The sequence below is a fragment of the Myotis nattereri genome, assembly GCF_964212035.1.
Source record: "Myotis nattereri genome assembly, chromosome: 1".
NCBI classification, from domain to species: domain Eukaryota; kingdom Metazoa; phylum Chordata; class Mammalia; order Chiroptera; family Vespertilionidae; genus Myotis; species Myotis nattereri.
Genome location: NC_138075.1, coordinates 199,446,455 through 199,460,055, shown reverse-complemented (window position 1 = coordinate 199,460,055; position 13,601 = coordinate 199,446,455). Strand labels below are relative to the sequence as shown.

At 38.9% G+C, this 13,601-nt stretch overlaps 1 protein-coding gene across 1 annotated transcript in view; it reads right to left on the bottom strand.

Moving 5' to 3' along the window:
• SCFD2 (sec1 family domain containing 2) overlaps positions 1-13,601 on the bottom strand; it is a 336,400-nt gene that overhangs the window by 300,595 nt on the left and 22,204 nt on the right. The window contains exon 3 of the mRNA XM_081088279.1: positions 2,556-2,683. Coding sequence (XP_080944405.1) covers positions 2,556-2,683 — 128 coding nt within the window. The remainder of the gene's footprint in view (positions 1-2,555; positions 2,684-13,601) is intronic.

Below are 13,601 nucleotides of genomic sequence, written 5' to 3'. Positions count from 1 at the left end.
CGAGGGGTCCCAGACTGCAAAAGAGCACAAGCCAGGCTGAGGGACTCCCTACCCCCGAGTGCACAAATTTTTGTGCACCGGGCCTCCAGTCTAACTGTGAGTCCAATGATCTCCAGGAAACTGCCAATGTTCCACAGCAGAGAATATGGTATCCTTTTAAGTAATGGTTCTCAAAGATGTTCCGCAGACCCCAGGGTCCCTGAAGCACTTTTAGATAATCAGAAAAATCAAAACTATTTTCATAATAATACTAAGATGTTACCTGAATTTGTTACTATGCTGTATTTGCACTGATGGTACAAAAACAATGGTGGGCAAAGTGCTGGTGCCTTGGTATCAATCAAGGCAGTGGCACCAAATTAAATAAATAGACAATTTCACTTCAGAATGGCCATGATGAAACTGTAAATGTTATTAACTTTAATAAATCTGAACCCTTAAGCAAGTGTCAATATTCTGTGTAAAAAAATGAGAAATATACGAAAAGTACTTCTGGTGCATACCAAAGTACAATGACTGCCTTAAGGAAAAGCACTGGTGTGATTGAATTGTGAACTGTTCACACTGTTTTATGGCACAAAATTTTTATTAGAAGACAACTGAAAAACTGGTTCTTCACACATTTCCCCCCCAAAAAATGAATGAAATAAATCTATCACTTCATGGAAAACAACTGACAGTCTGTATTGTCAATGACTAAAGTCAAATTTTCATGTGAAAATCATAATTCTGGGAGGCTTGTACTTGCCCCCATATCTTTACATTCCCAATACTTAAAGATTTTCTAAAGATATCAATGGGGATAATAACAAATGTGGTTTTGTTATATTGTATAATATGTGTCAACATCAGGAGAATGTGCATAATTTAGAGAACCATTATTTTCCAAGTGTCAATGAAAAATGGTATAAAATAATGTGTGTGTAAGATCCTTTCAAAGTGTAAGAGAGACCAATGGATTTTAATATAACAAAGTGTAGAGAATTTAATGATATGGATTCATATTCTACATTGCAATTAATCTATAATAAATTTCAGTCCTGTTCCTTGTCATATGTAAGGCTTTAGACAACCTAGTTTTTCTCTATTCCAGTTTCCTTACCTGGAAAATAGAATAGTAATGGTACCTATCTCACCAGAATTACTGTGAGAATTAAATAAGATAAATACATGTAAAGAATTAGAAGAATACCTGGCACATTGTAAATACTCAGTAAATGTTATTTTCACTTTTCTTATCGTCTTTATGTTCCTTAAAGTTCTCATATATACAGTCATCTAACATACTGAAAGTCATGATTTTTTTTCTTTCATTTTATGACCCTGTAACATAGTTCCTTCTAGGAATCTAGGTTCATCCACATCCCTTTACTTCCAAAATTTTGTTCTTCCATTTCAACTTGATAGTTTGATTTTTAAACTCATAAATAATTAAGAATTTGGGCTAGGAATCTCAGCAAAAAAAAAACAAAACACTTAAATTCCATCCAGTAAAATGTGCTAATATTTACTAGATATCTAAGAGCAGGTTATAAGTAAGAAAACATTTTTAAAATATAGAAATAAAGTTTCCAGAAATAAATTATACCTATTAACCAGATTCACTATCTACATTCCATACTAATAGAATTATTTAATCAAAAAAAGTAAACCACCAAATTCCTTTTCTAAAATCAAATCATTAGTTCTCTGACTTTTTAATCAAAAGAAAAAAGCTATGCCCTAGCTGGTTTGGTTCAGTGGATAAAGCATCAGCCTGCTGAAGGGTCCCAGGTTCAGTTCCGGTCAGGGGCACATGCCTAGGTTGCAAGCTCGATCCCCAGTAGGGAACATGCAGCTGATCAATGATTCTTTCTCATCATTGATGTTTCTATTTCTCTCTCCCTCTCCCTTCCTCTCTAAAATCAATAAAAAATATATTAAAAGAAAAAAGCTATTTAAAACTTAAATTTCATTCAGCCAGATTCTTCTAAGACTAAAGACTAAGCTGAATGTGGTGAAAAATGAAAATGGGAGAAATTAGATGTATAATACCCTGGTGAAGAAAGGATAACATTTATGTGACTAGACAATTAGCAGGTCATTCTAAAGGTGAGAGGTCAGGCCAAAGCATGTCTGTCTGCTCAATTGTTTTGCTAGCACAATAGTTCATTCATTAATTCAAAACCACTAAAAGAGTTTTCATCCACATTAAGAAGGTAGGAAGGATTTTTTAAAGGGGGAGGCGGAAAAGTATGGGTGAAATAGAATGAAAAAAGGGTGGTCCAGACCAATTTTGATAGTTCTAGATCAACTAAAGAAACTAAAAGAATTATTATTTGTATTCAAGGACTCTCCTAGAATTCCCAAAATTGAGTCTAAGAAAAGGGGTCATTGTTGAGCCCCAAGAGTAGTATACATATTCCCTCCCTACTCTTTTGACAGTTTACAAATACTTCAATACTTTTATCTACATGCCATGCTGGATAAGTTGGCTCACCGATTAGAACAGGCTTATATGAACTCCCTCAGAGCCTGCAGTCACTGTCCATCCTGGGTGAAGTGGATACACTTACCCATACTCATCTTGATTGGCAGGTTTTCTCTGCTTGCTGCTTCCACTAGATGTCTCCGGACTTCCATCACTGCCTCTTTGTGCTTGGTGTTCAATAAGGCTTCCCACAGGGCTTTGGCTGCAGTATCACTGCAATAAAACCACAAAGAGCTTTAAAATAATTTCTACCAAATAATGGAAAAGGTTGAAAGCAAAATAATTTCTAAAATATCTTCTTTGAGCACTAAAGTAGTCTTTCCTACTGATAGATTCTAGGCATAGGATTAAATGAAGACTATCTAATCCATTTTAAACAGCACAAAATATTGAGAAATTACGGAGACAAAACCAAGCCAAAAAAAAAAAAAAGAGGATGCCCTGACCGGTTTGGCTCAGTGGATAGAGCGTCGGCCTGGGGACTAAAAGGTCCCAGGTTCGATTCTGGTCAAGGGCATGTACCTTGGTTGCGGGCACATCTCCAGTAGGGGTGTGCAAGAGGCAGCTGGTCGATGTTTCTCTCTCATCGATGTTTCTAACTCTCTACCCCTCTCCCTTCCTCTCTGTAAAAATCAATAAAAAAATTTTTTTTTAAAAAAAGAGGAATAAAAGCTATATTGTGCTTTGAGAAGTGGGGGAAAACTATATATTTTTTAGATATGACACTTTTTTTAGATTTTGCATTTTAAAGTATTTCAGAGTAAAGTTCAACATTGCTACAGTAATATATAAATGCTATATAAGCCAAAATTAATACATATTCAAAAAATGATTTATCAGTGATTATAAGCATAACAATTTGAGATAACATACATGTATGGAAAGCACAGAGCAATTAGCAATGAGAATTCCTGTTAAAAAACCACTTGATAGAATTCCTAATGAGTAGGTTTTCTAGTGAATGAAAATCAAGAATTAGGCTAAGTAACCAAGGCCTTATTTACTTTGGGCCTTAGGTTGGAAGGATGGCCACATCCTTCAACATAAACCATGATAACAGAAAGCCCTGCATTGTGCAGGGTCTCATCTGGGCTCACTTGTCCAACAGCCCTCTGTCTCACCCACCCCGCCATGTTTAAATTATAAATGAGCACAGTGTTCTTCCCGGAAGACCTCTACATCAGCCAAGTATACACATTTGTAGTAACGTTTCAAAACCTGAATATAAAGAAACAAAGATGACTTCTGTCCCTTTCCAAGGACTTTTTCCTTCACTTAAAGCTCTACTAACATCTCTTACTATCCAGTTAGCTAATAGTGTGAAAATGAATGGATTTTTAAAGTTTGGTTTTAAAAGTTATATCTAATAAGATATTAATTTTAACTTTAAAGTTATACCTAATAATACATATCTTTTAAGTTCAAATTTGATTGGGAATAATGGAATGGTGTACTTCAGCGCTGAGTTTAATGTCTGGCACATACTAATCTTTCATTAAAGAGTTAGTTGTTTATTATCTATTTTTTTCTGACTGAACTAACATCACTGCTCAACAAATGCCACTTGTCTAGATCTAATCAAAACTGTCATTATAACTCTGCATCCAATATTCTATGTTTAATTTAAATAAGTAGGTAAACTCCAAGCCAAGCCCCATTCTCGTGGTTGAGATATAGATAAATACAAGGCATAAGCTTTCAATGACTTAAAGGAAGAAGAGGCAGAGATACAAGCAAAGAAATTATCCCCAAAAGAAGTGTGATAAGAGGCATGATCAATGCTGTACAGATTTAGCTGGTAGCACAGAGGAGGGCTCTAATCCTGGCTGGGAGGGCAGAGGCTCAGAGATTGGTTTCTACTGGAAATATGAGCAAGTACACAGATACATACATTCCAAAAACAGCCAAGGGAAGAAGTTATAACTGAATCTGGGAAGGAGAATGGTAAAGAAAGTCCACAAAGAATATATAAAACCTTTATCACAAAACAAGAGGAAGAAGGGTGTTTCAGAATGTGCAGATTCCTAGGTAATGAGGACTGTTTTGTTCCATGCTAAGGTGCCAGGGAAGGGGCATGACAAGTAAGGGCAAAAGAGAAGGTGGGAGCTACTCTCATAGGGTCCTGCATTACTTTCCAAGGCTTGTCAACTTCAGTCTGTAGGTAACAGGTCGCCAATGAGCATGTGCTTGATTTCACATTCTGAGAAGAGTACCATAGCGTAGCATTTGTGAACACAGTCTTTATCATCATTCAAAACTAGGTCTATTTCCTGTGGGGTTTTGGGAAAGTTACTTAACTTCTCCAAAGCTCTGAAAGCAATGGAGAACCACTGCAAAATTCTGAGCAGGGGAGTTAAAGTCCCAGTTTCCCCAATTTATATAGTACACAATCTTTCCCTACTTTCATTCTCCAAAGCTCCTCTCTGCAAAACAGGGATTTCTCACATACTATTAACTCTGTACACAGAACTTCTAGAGTGGATATTTACTGCACTCCTCTATTCCATGAGTATAAGACAAAGTGTCTTCAAGATCACAGTAGGTTAGGAAATACTGTGGTTGCCCCGTCAGACCAGTGTGGTGATTGAAATGTGGGCTCTGGGGTTAGATAAATCCATGTTCAAACTGACCATGCACTCTTCACCCACAGTAGCTACATGGCCTCTTTGGTCTTCCTCAGGCACTCCAAGCTTAGGCACTCCTTTGCCAGTAACGCTCTTCCTACAAATATCCCCTCTCTCTCTTCAGGTGCCTGCTGAAATGTCACCTTGTCAGAGAAGTCCTCCTTAGTGTCCTATATAAAAGAGTGATGACAGCCCATCCCAGCACCATAACCTAGCACTGCGCCCCCTGCCCCTTTACTGGACTTTACTCTTCTACATAATACTATTACCATATGATCTTATTATATGTTTCCATTTTTTGCCTATCTCCCTCATAGAAGGTAAGGTCCTTTTATGAAAACAGGATCTTATTTTACTCATTGCTAATTTCCCAGTACTTAAAACAGTGCCAGGCCTGTGGTAGGTAAACTTAATAAAAATGAATGAATGAACAAATGATGCTTGCTAGTTATGTAACCTTGTGCACATAACTAATCCTTTCTTTTCCTCTGTTTTCTCATCTGTGAGATGGAGGTAATAATAGTGATCACCTCACATGCTGTAAGAGTTAAATAAGATAATGTACATAAAGCACTTTCCTGATTCACAACAAATATGAGTAATTATGTAGTTGTTACTACTACTATTACTACAAAAGATATTATCTTATAATTCAATGTGTTCAAGGGTTTGTATATAATTAGGTGAATTCACTTCATTATACTGAACTAGAGGCCTGGTGCACAAAATTCGTGCATGGGGGGGAGGGTGTTGGGGGGTCCCTCAGCCAGGCCTGCACCCTCTCCAATCCGGGACCCCTCAGGGGATGTCCGATTGCCTCTCACAATCTGGGACCACTGGCTCCTAACCACTAGCCTGCCTGCCTGCCAGATCGCCCCTAACCACCTCTGCCTGTCTGATCGCCCCTAACCACCTCTGCCTGCTTGCCTGATTGCCCCTAACTGCTCCCCTACCAGCCTGATTGACCCTAACTGCTCCCCTACCACCTCTGCCTCACCCCACACCCAGGACCCAGGATTCCCTCCTCCAGCTGGTTGCAGGCACCTGGGACCAGGCTTCCCACCCTCTAGCCAGCCACAGGCACCCAGGACTCGAACTGGCTTCACCCAGGCTGGCCGCAGCCGCAGGGGACCGTGGATGGGCAGTTTCGCCTAGGCTGCAGCCGCAGGCACCCGGGACTGCGGGGCAGGCGGCTTGTCCCTCTCCCTGGCTGCAGCCGCAGCCGCGGGCACCTGGGACTGTGGGGCGGGTGGCTTGTCCCTCTCCTGGGCTGCAGGCTGGCTGGTCCCCATTCCTCTCTCGCGAGGTCATTTGTGCCTAGCTGTCTCCATTCCTCTCTTGCAAGCTCCTTTGTGCCTGGCTGGTCCCCATTCCTCTCTCACGAGCTGTGTCTGAGCAGTTCTGGTGCAAGGATGTGAGGGTGTGAAGACCATTTGCATATTAGCTCTTTATTAAATAGGATAATTTTTATATGACACTGATTTGTTCACATATATTTAAGTCACTTGGGGCTTGTACTCTCTGGCTCTTTTCTCGTAAAACATTTTAGAAGAAATACATAGTTTCCATGATCTCTAACACTGATGCCAAGTCATGTTTCCTGGAAAATTATTTTTTTTAACATAAGCAATTCTGATTTGCTAGATATGTGTGAGAGTGTCTAATATCCAATTCCTGTACAAAACACCTTACTAACCCCCACATCACACATGCTCACTTTAAAATTACCCTGTTAATATTCATACACTAATTCTGGTTCTCCAAATAATCAGCACTGAAGAAGTCAAGATCATACTTACTGACAACTCTACTGCGTCCTGCACCCATGTCTTCACCAATCACTCTGTTACTGCTGCTTGGTGGTTTACACACATACTCCTATATGGGCATCTGAGTTGAGTATGGGAGTTAATCACTGCCTTTCCCTAATATACTCAGAAAAGTCAATCCAATAGACATTTCACACTACTGAAGTTTCACATGAAATCAATTCCTGATGTTGAACTATATAAGTCAAGAAAAGTTAATTGAAATCCATTCTATAATCACAATGGTATATTTTATATCATTCTTTCTCTTCTCCAACTGTTCAAACTCTCTATTTTCCTGATGAGGAAATAAGCACTGCACAGGGGCTATCACAATAGGGCCAGTGTAGTCAACTAGTGGTAGTCATTGCTGTAGTCTAGTAGCAGCATGGGTTCTGGAACCTATTCTGCCACTTGCTAGCTCTATGTCCCTAAGAGAGTTACCTAACCTCTCTGTACATGTTTCCTGTTAACTGGGGATGGTAATAGTTTCAGTGGGTTATTATGATAATTGAATGCACTAATATACCAAAAGCACCTAGAACAATGCCTGGCCCATATTAAGTGATCAATAAACATAGCAGCAGCAGTAGTAGTAATAAAAAAATATCAAAGGTCAGCCCTAGCTGGTTTGGCTCAGTGGATAGGGCATTGGCCTGCAGACTGAAGGGCCCCAGGTTTCATTCCAGTCAAGGGCACATGCCCGGGTTGCAGGCTTGCTCCTCAGGAGGGGGCATGCAGGAGGCAGCCCATCAATGATTCTCTCTCATCATTGATGTTTCTCTCTCTCTCACTCCCTCTCCCTTCCTCTCTGAAATCAATAAAAATGTATTTTTTAAAAATTAAAAAAATCAAAAGTCAGCATTTCCTCATAAGATATAGGAGGAAACCTATTTTAGAAGCACATTAGTCATTTTCATCAACTTGTATACTCATATGGATAACTACTGCCAGTAGCTTCATTTTCATAATGCAGAATTCATTATGATATCCATTGAAAGACTGAAAACTTCAATTTAAGCAATCCCTTTAAAATGGCATGTTGATGTAAAGAATTTTGATATAGATTAGAGACTTACAGCTATACTAAGTCAATTTAATGAAGATTTTTAAGCAATGACTTCTGGGCCAGCTTCCTGCCCCATTAATTTAATTACACTGAAATTCTGTAGACTGAACCAACAGGATATTTTAAAACTAGAAGTTTTGCCCAGCTGATGTGGCTCAGTGGTTGAGCGACGACTTATGAAGCAGGAGATCACAGTTCTCCCGTTTGGGGCACATGCTTGGGTTGTGGGGCTCGGTCCCCAGTGGGAGGCATGTGGAAGGCAGCAGGTCAATGATTTTCTCTCTTCATTGATGTTTCTATATCTCTCTCCCTCTCCTTTCCTCTCTGAAATCAATAAAAATATATTTTTAAAAACTAAAACTAGAATTGTTACTTTATGAGGAGTTCGATTCCATAAATATTTCCAGGCTGACTTAAAAAGGGGATGCACAACTTTTGCGGTAATGTGAACATTAGAGGTAATATTAAATTAATCACCCTTACATCTGCAGCAGGACACTACCTAACCCAACACAGATGAAAACCTATTTTGAACTTTTGAAGGCATCCAAAGAAAGTTTTATAATATGCCTTAGAAAAACACTACTATTTTAAACAAATCAAACTGCTATTAGATTCTATTTATACCTAATCTAAACCCTTTTTGCTCTACTGTAAACCTTAGTCTTACTTAGGGTTAGTCTTTTCTCTCAAGTTTATGAGCTGCTGGATAACATCTCTTTAACAATCAGGTCCACCCAAAAACAGTGTTTCTCTTTTTTGCATGAGTAATTTAAGATTTCTGAAAGGTAAATAAAATGTAATACTAAAAATAATTTTAAATACCATCACTACATTCTATTTTAGAAGCATTTCAGGATTTACAATACAACTTCTTATAACTCATTTGATCCTAACTTCATGAACTAAACCATTACCCCTGACCCAATTTAAAGACCCTCAGAGAAGCCAACTGTTTTTACTTAAGTACACTCAACCTGTAAATGGCAAAACCAGAACTCATATCCAGGTAACTGGCTCCTGAGCCCAATGACCTTTCTACTGTACTATGCCATGTTTGTAATATGCAACTCATCAAAGAGCATCAATTATGTAGAATGTCAATTATTTTCAACTTTTCATGATGATTTTCTTTTCAAATCCTTATTATATCCACTATCTTCCCCTTAAGTTCAGAAGTGGGCCCCACATAAGACAATGTAATAGGGCGAATAGTGAAACAAATCCATAGTAACTCATGAAGCAGGTAAAACTTGCTCTCAGGATTTTGAACACTTTCTGTGTTAAACAGTATCACACTATTCCCCTTGTAGGTCACTATAAGCCATTGACAGTCACTTTGCTATACAATGCCAATCACTTTTTTTTTTTTATTGCTTAAAGTATTACAAAGAGTATTACATATGTCTCCTTCTTTTTCCCCCGGCCTTCCCTATCCCACAGTGTCTTATGTCCATTGGTTATGCTTATATGCATGCATACAAGTCCTTCGGGTGATCTCTCACCCACCCCTTCCCGCCCCCCAAGCCTTTTTATTCAACTCTCTTCTTTAAATGTTTCTCTCCAAGAAGGCGTTGCTGAATTTTAAATCATTCTGCACATATATCATTTAAACAACTGAAAAGGCAAAAAAAAAAAAAAAAAAAAGTCTAAATTGCTCTGAGGTATTATTTCCAATCTAGATCTTTTTTTTTTTTTTTTTTGAAATACATTTTATTGATTTTTTTACAGAGAGGAAGGGAGAGGGAGAGAGAGTTAGAAACATCAACGAGAGAGAAACTTCTATCAGCTGCCTCCTGCACACTCCCTACTGGGTATGTGCCTGCAACCAAGGTACATGCCCTTGACCGGAATCGAACCTGGGACCCTTGAGTCCGCAGGCTGACGCTCTATCCACTGAGCCAAACCGGTTAGGGCTCCAATCTAGATCTTATTTAATATTCATTATATTCTTGGGGGGAAAAGGAGAAATAGCCTCTTATGATTTACCACTGATAAAACTGAGAAAAATGTTCTACTTTTATATTGTATGTTTCAAGGAATCTATTGAAACAAATAATAGAATAGAATATTTGTCCTATGAAAATATCCATTTTGTTACTATGAAATGGAATTAGTTTCAACATGGTCAGTAACTACATGTCAAATACATATTAAATGTATGTTCTTTTTGGATAAAATGATAATCTTGTATCCTTAAAAATCAAACTATTATAGCAAATTGTCCAGTTTGAAGAAGACTACAGGCCAAGAATATAAACACAATAACCTGCTACAATTAACTTTTTTAAAGTCTCAGAGGACTTCTGTATATGAAGATATGGTTCTTTCAGTTAATTCTTGGCTCTTTATTCACCAGAATTACTCAATTATGAATGAAATCTTAGGGTTACTTTGGTTTGGCATGCATGAAATGTCAAGTGCAGTCTGCTAGAAATTAACAGGATAGTCGTCACCAAATAAAATATAAATGAGACAGCATTAACTTTCAAAATGTGGCTGAATTTTGAATCCTGATGATACTTCAATCAAATCAAAGGCATGCAATTAAGAGACTGAGGGTAAAATGTGAATGAATAGCATTATCTTGTGACTAAACTCAGAGAAATGGTTTCTTCAAGGCACGCTCAGGAGGTAAAGCTTACTCACAGGATTTGTAAGAGCAGTCAAAGTATTCCAACAGAAATACAATGATCTATAATAATAAAAGCGTAATATGCTAATTAGACCGGACATCCTTCCGGATGTCCTTCCTTGCAGACAAAGCTGCAGCGGGCAGGGGAAGGGACCAAGGCCCTTGCATGAATTTCGTGCATCGGGCCTCTAGCAACAAAATAAAAAACAAGCAAACATTTTCAACTAATTTTAAACAGACAGCAATCTGAGTCATAGTGTTTCCCAGCAGGAAATAATGGCTTCCATCAGTGGTGAGCTTAATGAGCTCTAAATGTAGGTTTGTTAATCAAATTATTCATAGAGGTTTCAACAGTCATCTTTCCTCTTGACTTCTTTTTAAAACAATTACCTCATCTTTAACAAAATTATCTGTTAACCTTCATTTCAATAGGAGAGAAAGCACTAAACACAAAAGGACAGTAAAGTAAACCCGTGGCACTGGAAAGGCAGTGGGGAGAGCTTAACCAAAGAACTTATATGCATATATGCATAACCCATGGACACAGACAATAGTGTGGTAAAGGCCTAGGGAGGGGGGGTGGAATCAATGGGAAAAAAAGGGGGACATCTGTAATACTTTCAACAATAAAGATAAATTAAAACAATAAATATAGTTAATATATATTATGTTCATTTCAGGTGTATAACATAATTATTTGACATTAATATATGTAATAAAAATGATTACCATAAGTCTAGTAACCATCTGCCATTGTACAAGGCTATTATGATATTACTGAGTATATTCCCTATGCTGTACATTATAGCCCTGTGACCTACTGACTTTATAAATGGAAATTTGCATCTCTTATTTTCCTTCAATTTTTGTTCCTACCCTCACCCTTCTTCCCCTCTGGCAACCACCCATTTGTTCTCTATATCTATGGGTCTGTTTCTGTTTTGTATTATTTGTTTTGTTTTTGAGATTTCACATATAAATGAAATCATACTGTATTTCTCATCTGTCTGGCTTATTTCACTTCATATTACTCTCTAGGTTTGTTCGTTCTTTCATAATATGAGCACTTCCTATGTATTGGGCACTCAGTGAGGTGCTAGCAAACTCCAGTGACCTGCCTTGGGGAGCTAGGAATCTAGCAGGGAAGCTGGAACTGAGCATGCTCCTGCAGAGGTGACAAAAGCAGAGAATAGGAGCTCTGAGAGTGTAAAATACCTAACCTGGTCTGGGTGTGCGAGTGGAGGTCAGAGAGAAGCTGAGGATGTGACAGTGAGTCCTGAAAAGTGAGTAGGAAGTAGCCAGCTGAAGAATGGAGTAAGAGCAGTCTAGGCAGGAGTAGCATCATGGGTAGATGTCATGAGAAGAGAACTTGAGACCTTTGCAAGGAAATGAAAACAAGTATGAATGGAATATGAAGATCTAATATGACCCTGCCCTGAGCTCATGACAAATCATGCAAGGCCTGGTAACCCACATTAGGGATTATAGACTTTTTTCCAAGGGCAACTAAAGGGTCTTCAGCAACAGACTGACCTAGTCAGGTTTACATTAAAAGATCACTCTGGCATCACTGTACAGAATGGATCTCAGGTCTGAGTGAGAGGCTACCACATAGCCCAAGCAAGAATTAATGATAGCTTAGTGACTTCCTAAAGCTATCAGAGTATATTATTCCCCTGTTCAAAACCATTCCATACTTCCTACTAATATCACAGCAAAATCTAAGTTCTTTATTTTTATATTATATCTACAACTTATCTCTCACCATCTCAGCTTCATCTATTAGGCTCAGCCACACCAGCCTGATTTCCACCTCTTCAATGGGATTAAGTGCATTCCCAACTCAGGGCTTTTGTATTTGCTATACTCTTTGCCTAGAACCCTCTTCCTCCAGATGTTCACTGATTAGGTCTCATTCGTTCAACAAATGTTAACTGAGCCCCTATCAAATGCCAGTCCTATACTAGGTAGAGCTCAAGGCTTACCACCTTAAACACTCCTTATCCAAATTCCACTTGTTTTATTTTACTTTATTTATAACATTTGTCACTAACTCAAATTATATATCATTAAATAAAGTTTATTTTATTGACTTGGGAGTGGAAATGATCAGAGGGCATTAAAGACAGAAGCTTTCTGGCTTTACCATAATGTCAGCATTCTGGGCCCAATGGGTGGCAGTGCACTCAGGCCACCAATACCTGGTAACCCACATTAGGGATTATAGCCCATGACCCTGGACTGTGCCAGGCACTGTTGCTGCAACAGTGTATAAAGGTGAACAAGTCAGAGACAGATCTCTCAGCAAGCTTCTAAAGTCTAGCTGGAGAGAACAGACACTAAACTAGTAATTCTATATAATAAAAGGCTAGTAAGCAAATTGACCGAATGTCAGAATGACTGGTCAATGATGTGCACTGACCACCAGGGGGCAGATGCTTAATGCAGGAGCTGCCCCTGGTGGTCAGTGCACTCCCACAGGGGGAGTACCACTCAGCCAGAAGCAGGGCTCATGGCTGGCGAGCGCAGCAGTGGTGGTGGGAGCCTTTCCCGCCTCTGCAGCAGTGCTAAGGACCCCTGGGGGGATGCCTAAGTGGGCCTAAGCTGGCAGTCGGACAGCCCCCAAGGGGTCCCTCCAGTGTCGGCCTGTGGACAGAAGGGTCCCGGGTTCAATTCCGGTCAAGGGCATATACCTTGGTTGCGGGCACAACCCCCAGTGGGAGCTGTGCAGGAGGCAGCTGATCAATGTTTCTCTCTCATTGATGTTTCTAACTCTCTATCTCTCTCCTTTCCTCTCTGTAAAAAGTCAATAAAATATTTTTTAAAAAAAGAAAAAAAAAAAAAGAATGTTCCCATAACTTTGAAGTACACTTCAAAAATGTTAAACTAAAATATCACATTGGAGTACATTTTGGGGAGGAAGCGGAATAGAATGGAAAAAAACATGAACCCTGATGCAACTTGTTCTGTGAGTAAATCTGGTATCTACCCTTTG